At 40.2% G+C, this 8,644-nt stretch overlaps 1 protein-coding gene across 8 annotated transcripts in view; it reads left to right on the top strand.

Moving 5' to 3' along the window:
* The window catches only part of TBC1D1 (TBC1 domain family member 1), a 107,902-nt gene extending 106,058 nt beyond the window's left edge, over positions 1–1,844 (top strand). For all 8 annotated transcript variants that reach the window (XM_063401759.1, XM_063401758.1, XM_063401757.1 and 5 more), the window contains one exon: positions 64–1,844. In XM_063401759.1, the coding sequence (XP_063257829.1) occupies positions 64–261 (198 nt within the window). In that variant the 3' untranslated portion in view covers positions 262–1,844. The remainder of the gene's footprint in view (positions 1–63) is intronic.
* Positions 1,845–8,644: the final 6,800 nt, after the last annotated feature.

Raw genomic sequence — 8,644 nt, forward strand, 5'->3', positions numbered from 1 at the left:
TCATGAATTTAACATTTTTTCCCTTCCCATCCTTTCTCCCCTCCTGTCTTTTTACTTTGATAGGTGGCTAATGGAAAAATCCAAAACCTTGAAGCTACAGTAGAGCTTTTACTGACCAATGAAGGCAAACTGAAGCAGTCCATTCTCACTCTTGAGCAGGAGCGAGCAGCTCTGCTGAAAGCTGTGGAAGAGATGCGAAAAAAGATAGGTGATACAGATGGGAAGCCTCTGCTTACTAGACAAGAACTGGATGCTGACTGACCTGCACAGTTGTAAGGGAGCAGAGAAGCTGAGCAAGAACAAAGGAAAGAACTGAGTCATTTTGTCATGATCCATGGGGATTTGACATTGTCGTGTTCATTGTACCTGCCTTGCTGTTGCGAAGCAGGATACAGGCATGCTGGCTTTCCATGTCAGAGAAGCTTTTCTTGGGGAAAAGACTGCTCTTCTTAGTGTGTAGAAATACTGTGAAGAGTAAGATGCCACGCAAGAAATAGTAAACAGGAGAAACTTACTAGTGCATGCAGTCATACACAATTCACCGTAAATATGGTATGGATTCTTCAATAAGTGCTTCTAAACCCTAAGTGCTTTGGGTTTGTCACATTTTTGTTTGCGTCTGGATCACCAATATGTTAAATAGCACATCCTTTAGAAGGTCTTTTGAAGAAATATGTCAGTGTAAAACCTTTGAATGGATGACTGCCCCATTGCAGCTATGCAGTGGTAACATTTACAGGTGACTTGAGATTTTTGACAGTGTAATTCCCCTACAGTTTGGCTGTTCTGTTAATTATGTTGTTTACACCTCAGAAAACTGTTTCCTGATGCTTGAAGGTGTCAATCCATCAGACTCCAGGGAGCTGGACATTATCATATGTAACTATGCATAACTGGGGTTGCCTTCCTTTTTTTAAGTATGTTGGTTTAGTATATTCTTGTTTAACTACTATTAATTTAGTGTTTTGTTAGTTAGCATTATCAGATAAACATACTGTATATAGTAATTGCATTATTCCTAACAAAATATGCTGATATTAATTTGGTGAAGCCTGTGACTCTTGCAGGATCATTCAAGGATTTATATTCAGACTCCTCAAATTTCATCTTATTTATTTCTGATCAACTATGTGATGTAAGACATATTTTTGCTGGGAAACTAATGTCCACTGTCATTTTTCTTTTCCCTTTGTTTGCTACTCTGTGCACACCTATCCTCTGGGAAATGTAAAGACTTCTTCTGAAGAAGTGGAGTCATTTCAAGAGCTTCATGGTGTGCAGATGTATTTAAACTGTTTCATAAAGGGTATATAAGTTCTAATTAGGACACCATTCTTTTTGCAATGCCTCTTTCAAATAAGATTACATATCTAAAAAAGTAAGTTTCACTTTCCTTAATGTAAAAGTAGTTTGCAGGCCAGTTAAAGCAACACTGTGCAATAATACCCATGGATATGCTGTTTGTGTTTGCTTCAGAATTAAGAATATTGCCATAGTTTTTTTCAGTCCCTAAGCTCTGAGTTAATAGGCACTGGAGTTTTGTTATAGTGGAGATTCACCCAGGATGTGATTTTTATATGTTTGGTTTTTGCAAGTCCACTTTGTATTCACTTAGTATTGAAATTACACATACATCAGTTATTATTAATCCATTTACCTCTTAAGATTGGTTTTCTTATTTGGAAATCCATGGTGAAGCTTACACTTCATGTTTAAAAGCTTGTCATAATGGACGTCATACTGTTAGATCACTCAGTAATGTTGCATTTTTACAGCACAGTACCATAGTTCATACACTGACTTTTTAACAAGAGCAATAAAAAAAATAATAATCTATGCCTACATCTATGTTGTTACATTTTTTGACATTGAAAAACAAAACCATAATTGGTGGGTTGCCAATTCAGAACCACATAAGATGAGACTTCTGGAAGTACAGTACTGTCCACAGTGGTTGTTAATTTCCATTCAGCTCCCTGGTACAATGAAACAGTTGCTTCTATCGAGTTAAAAAGGTGTAAAGTTACTTGTTACCTATTTACCAGTCATGCTTTCTGAGAACAGTAGCTCTAGTTCTCATCTAAGTGCACTTAGTAGTGGACTTACACAAATTCTCAGTAAAAAGCTTTGGACTAGAAGTTAAAGGGAAGCAATGCCACTTACCAAGTTCCCAACTTTGTAAAACCTCGGAGCTTTTCCCTTCAGAAGTATGACAAAGAAATAACAGAGCCTAGAGCTAGTCCTGGATACTTGATATTCCAACTATGCTGGAGCTGAGCATCCTTAAGAATGTGTAAAATTAGATCTCCTATTTTCTGAGTTTGCCATTGCCAGAAATTGTCATCATGTACTGTCTTCTATATGAACAGTAATTTCTGATTCAGAGAATATTTTTCTAAAAAGCCACCTGAAAATCCATACATTGAATCCCTCAGCAGAAATAGCAAATGAACCACTCCTGGAAATAATCAACATTTCCTCCAATTCACTTCTACATATAAAAATCCCCGGCAGTGATGCTTAATCTTTGAAGAAAAGAAAAAACAGTGAAGAAGAAAGGACGGAGTTCATTGGTATGTGCAACTTAGGCTTCCAAAGGTGCGTGACAAAGGCAGCAAGGGATGCAGTGTAAGCATGCTAGTGAATTACATGGATGCAGTAGTCCAGAGAGAAGTTAGCCAGAAATGTGGAAAGGACTCTTGTTGACATGTGCAACAAGAAAAAGGCAGGATCTCTGAAACCTCTGCAGTGAACAGCGCCACATGAATGGAGGACCAACTGCAGTGTGTTGTGGTAACCCAGTTCTGCTTTGGTTTTCTTCCATCTAGTGTGAGTGACTGTGGTAAGTACCTGGGACTCTCCATGCTTCTGGCTGTTTGATGTACTTCTGTATTTTGCCCTGTTGTTTATTGCCAGAGATCGTTATTTAATAGAGAATCTGAGAAACGATACAGTGCCTGTTGTGGGAAGATCACAGCACTTTCATAAAGGCACAAATTCCCTTGTTCAGAGTCAGAATTGAGTCACAAAAAAGTGTGATGACTTGCACCAAATATTACACTTTCTCACTGGTTGCACTGGCATCCAGTGCAATCCAGACCTTCTGAGTAGTATCAAACTGTCTTACTGGTTTTCTGAAAGATGGTTCCAGAAGGTTTGTAACATGTACTTGGTATGTCAAGCAGTGCTCTGGCAAAACAATGCAAAATGGGAAATGCAGCCCTTGGAACCGTGTCCTTTACTGGTAGCTATTCCTCCCTCCCAAAAGTAACTCTCTCTATCCCACTAAAACTTGTTGTGTCCTTACCAGGTACCTCTTCTGCAGGTACCCAGCACCTACCAGCTCTTGCTTGACACCTGCTGGAGTGGAGGCACTGCCAGCAATCCTGAGCAACAAGGACTGTATTATAGCACTCAATCAATGTTCTTGGGATTTTTTCCAAACATCTGATAAGAATTGCATTATTTAGGACTAAGTCAAAAAACTGCAGCTAGTAGGACTCTGAAGGAAGGACAGTAGTCTCTGCATGGCAAAGAAGACAAGATAGCTGGTGCTTTTTCTCCTTTGAGATCTTACTCCATCATTCAGTGGAGCAAGGAACTGGAGCCATTTTTTTTTTTTTTATTTCACCCCACTACAATAGATGCTGCAATTCCACTGTAATAAAACAGCCTGGTATGTCAAAATGACAGAGCAACCACTTCTTAGCCAAGTCAGTGGGATACTGTCAGTGCCCTCAATACTTTCCTGTGTCTCCTGAAGACTTGGCTGATCAATTATATAATGCAGACATCTGGCTTAGATGCACTTCAAGCCTCGAGCTTTGGGCCTCAGCGCCTGCTGGCCTTGCAACCATTCAACAGAAAGCTGGAAGAAGCCAGGTGCTTCCCACACTGCCACCACCTTTTAGGAGATGCATTTAAACTGAGTCCCTTGTGCTTGGTCCTTGCCTGAGCTATGTTACAGCCACACTTCCATCTGGCTATGTACCCTTGTTGATCCTGGCCTATGGGCTTGGCCTTCCTGCTTGAGCTCAGCCTTGCCCGGTGATCTGAACTGTCGACCTGCCTTGCTTGTGTTTTGGGTATTGTGGGGCATGCCCCTTGTCAGTAAGTTGTCCCCTTTGCCTGCCTGTCACCCAGAGCTCCTGGCTCACTGCCCCCTTCAGAGCAGCGCTGCCCTTGCTGCTCCCCAACACATAGCTCAGGTTTCTTATCCACACTGCTGCTGTTTGCGGGGCTGGGCTGGGCAGGGCTTGTTTAGGTGTCTGTGCCTGCCACTGCTCTTCCCTGAACAAGCCAGCCTGTTCTCTCAGAGCCTGCTTAGGCACCTCCAGCACAATGGTTGCTCTCTGTGACACAGCCCTTACTAGTATCCCATCTGTTTCAAAATTCTATGTTCACATTCTTTTCCACATCAAACACTGCACCATATTTGCAAAAACAGAATTGGTGTTGATGACACCAGAAAAAGTGCCTGAAATGAAAAGAATACATTTTGACCATAGCTGGATGAACGCCATGGTTGCTTGAGGCACCTTAGATCATTGCACAGCATTTCTGTGATGTCACACCCATTTTCTTCAACAGAGCTTTACAAGAACAGGTGTGTGGGAGGGAGAAGAGTGCTGGCAGCCAGGCCAATCATTGGGAGTGTGATCCAGGCATTGCCTTCAGAAGGCACATGTGCAGCTTACACCCACTAAGTTTTACATAACCTAAATTAGGATGGATCACTAGGTACTCATTTGCTCATATAGCTGCCAGAAGATGTTCCTTTCATCTGGACAAACCTGAGGCTGCAAGAATGCTGTGCCTCAAAGTAGGCTTTTTCGGCATAACCCAAAGCAAATCAAGAAAGTTTTCATTATGTGTAAGACTCTAGTTATTCTTTTGTATAAATGCATTTTTCCCTCTCTCTAATTGTATCATATATTTTCATGGTGCTAGAAAAGTGTTGGGGCTATAGATGCTGAAAGATGATGAAACTCCTCATGCAGACAGAACAGAGATGATTAAAACAGGTCTTCTGGAAAAGCTTGTACTAGCTCCCCATCCCTGACTTTTCTCATGCACAATTTCAGAATCAAAGAGATTTTAGGAAAATTTCATTACATTTCCTTTTTTGATGAGGAGCAACTGACAAAAATGTTCTGACAACAGCCATTAATCCTAGGTTCAACCAGATGGCTATTTCTTTCTTTCACTCTCAAGCACTCTTCTGTAGTACCTTTCCTTTTGTTAACATTTCAGACTAGATTGCTTGTGTGCAAAGGAGATAGAAATGCATTTTTCATTTTCTAGCCAAAAGCAGAATATGGTAATCATCTTTTGTATCTGTCTGCTCCTCTGTTACTAGTGAGGCAGCAAATTTTCATTTCTCAATAGTTATTTGCAAGTCATTCTAATCAAGATGGTCCTCAGGAAAAAAAAGTCTTGCTACAGTTTTGTTTGTCCTATTTCTTTTGGAAGTGAGGGATGGAGAAGGAGGGGCAGGGGTTGACTGTTTAACCAGCATTAAGAAATTTCAAGTTCCGTTTTGTCAGATTTTTTTTTGTAAGTTGTTAAAGAATGAGTGAATACTAATAACACTCCTATGTACAGTCTCTTTTTTCCATGTTTCCAGCATTTGATGTACAGGATGTTTGTTATTAGCTCTGTAGCTAGTGACACTTGTTGTAATGTTGCAGATTTGAAATTGCCAAGGCCATGATTGTCTTAAAGAGCATTTCTTCCATGTACTAGTTAAGATTAGCTGAGTAGCTTCACGAGTCAGCTGCTGGCTGGGACTTTGAGCTCATGGAGCCATGGATTCTTGGTGGGATTAGTGGTACATGTGTGTCTTCCCAGCTCATCATTTGTAGTTTTCTCTTAGGGCATACCACAAAAAGTCTGATTGCAAAACAAACAAAACCTGAAATGTGGTTGCTATTTAGTGTTTAAGGGCAGGGTATACCAATTGTCTCTAGTATTTTTTGATAAGGAATCTTAAATGGTGGTTTCAGTGGTTAGAGACTGAGGTAACAGGCAGATACAGAGCAGCAGTGAACCTTGGAAATGGCAAAATAGCAATGTAATTAGTATGGAAGTACAGAATCATTCTAGAGCCTTTGAAGTGCACTGTATACAGTAAACATGTTCAGCAAGTTGTTAATAGATATTAAGCTCATTTTGAGAGAAAAAAAACCCCAAGATGCTTATAAAAAAATGGAAAGAGATGGACTGTTAAGAAGGCATGTAGGGCCAGACAGGATAAAGCCATGACATTTTCAAGACCTGCAGTGGGATGACTGATGTACCATGAAGAGATGTGAGTGCAAATATCCATTGAACTGAGAGGCAGTATGAATCTGAGCAAAGTGAAATAATTGCAATAAGCCTCAGAAAACCTTCAGGTTTTTTGCAATTCCTGATGGAGCTCCTAAGGCAGGCTTCAGTGTCAGCAGGGTTTTTCTGATAAAAAAAAATGTTCTGTTCTTTTCAAACAGTGGAGAAAGTCAAGTAAGACCTGATTACATAACATAGTCATCTGGTCAGAATGACCTGCTAGAATGGAAAATAAAATAAGACTCGTTAATACTAAAATATCTTCCACATCTTCCAAGAGTTGGCATATCTCTGGGATGCACTGACATCTTCATTATGCTGAGAACAAACTTCCATTGCACCTAGAAATCAAATAATTTAAGTAGCAAGTTCAGCCACAGACACTTAGAATATGTAACTTTGCTGGAGCCTATACAAAGGCAGTCCATTATGCTGATCTATAATTACACAGCCCCCAGTGGAGCCATTTTTTGGTGATACTTGCCACCTTACCTTACATTTAATGAGAAAGTTATTTGCCCACAGATTTGGGGGTTATTGTTTGACTGTCAGGTTTCTCACCTTAACTTCACTGTTTGGCATTTAACTGCTAAACTGCATCAAAGGAGTAGAAAGATTGCTTTAATGCAGTGACTTTGCAGGAAAACAAGAAAAAGGGTGGTGAGACAGAACATATGTAGGTGTTTTACCATGCCTGAACAGAAACTATAGCTGCAGAAACTCCAGGTGGCCCAGTCAGCTCCTGCAGGATTTAACGGGATAGAGTGGTGGAGTCATATATAACTGCTGACTTCAGTGTCACTGCTGGCTTAGATATACAAGCTGGGATGAAAGGTGCCATAGCAAGCCACTACCCATACTCTGGTAGCTGCCAAGTTCTATATAGGGTAGGAAAAATAAGTCAGTTTTAGCCTAAATCAAGCAGGCATAAACAGTGTCTTCTATCCTCAGAGCATTTTAGGCATCCAAAATTATTAGCATTTGTTTGAAAAGAAAAAGGCATTTCACATGCTGTCCTTATTTGTTCCAGCATCTCAGTTCCAGAAAGCAATACCATATTAACTGGGGCCAATGTTTAAAAGACATGACTAAATAGGTACAGATTAAGTCAATGGGCGCTTAAAATTGTAATTCTTAAATTAAAGAATATATATTTGGACATTTGAGTGGATCTGTGCTAATTATTATTTGCTGAGTTTTGTGTTGCAAGTACAGTAAATTCTTGTTTCCCCTTTTAAAAAACCTCATGCCTCAACAAAAGATAAAAACTTCCATTGTCAGCTTTTGCTTAAAAAAGATGTAGGAAGTTCTATGATTAAAGGAACATAAGTGTATGTGAGAAAAGGAGGAAATGAGAGTTTCAGAAGCAAAAAGCTGACAGCAGGGATTTACCCAAACCCTTTGTATGACCCCCAGAGAGATCCCAGCAAAAAACATGCAACTCACTGCTGTGGGCTACAAATTTTAGGAATTTTGAGTTACTGCAGTGGCTAAAAATTCTCTCAGAGAGCAGGTTATACTATACTTTTCCTCTTCTGTATTCCCCTCCCACCAGCTACTCTATCTTGCAACATAAAGGTGGGACATGCACACAACACAGACATAAGCCAAATATCTGCTAGCTCTGTTGTCTGTCACTTGAACACCCTGTCCTGATGAGGCAAAAATGACATCACTGAGGACTAAGGTACTTTCCTCTGTGAGCTGTGAGGTCCATGAGAGTCACCGGCTCTGTACTAACACCAGTCCTGTGCATTTTCCTAAACTTGTTCTTCTGAAACATCATCTGTGCAAAAAATCTTCTATACCTGCATTTCTTTTTCCCCTAGGGAGGTTTGCAAGTTTCACTGAAGTTCCCAGTCTGGAATTATGTACCTCAGGACCACTCAGCTTCCCCTGTTTCCAGTCCCCACTAGTCTGAGACCAGATTGTGGTTGCATTTTTTGAAGATAGGAGCAACATTTAAAAGCAAGCACTCGTGAATTGTTAGCTGTGTTAGTTTACCAAGCCCCTGGACATCCAGTCTAATGCTCTCACTGGATACCAAACTGGCCTAATTTGGAAGCAAAAAGAAGCAGTTATGAGTCTCACTGGAGGTTAGATAGAATTGTGAAAAGATGTACTGCATATTCCACAAAGAAAATGCCAAGTTCATTCCTTTGCCTTAATTAATTTTTCCTATTTTCTGACTGTAATGAAAGAGCTTTTTCCAGCTCTCTCCAACCATCTTTTGCAAAAGGATTGTAAAGCTTCAGGCAATTAGCCTGAGTATGTAGCCATTGCTGTTACTGGAGAAGGTTTAAAAATTAAACAGGTC

Source organism: Prinia subflava, chromosome 7 (assembly GCF_021018805.1).
Source record: "Prinia subflava isolate CZ2003 ecotype Zambia chromosome 7, Cam_Psub_1.2, whole genome shotgun sequence".
NCBI classification, from domain to species: Eukaryota; Metazoa; Chordata; class Aves; order Passeriformes; family Cisticolidae; genus Prinia; species Prinia subflava.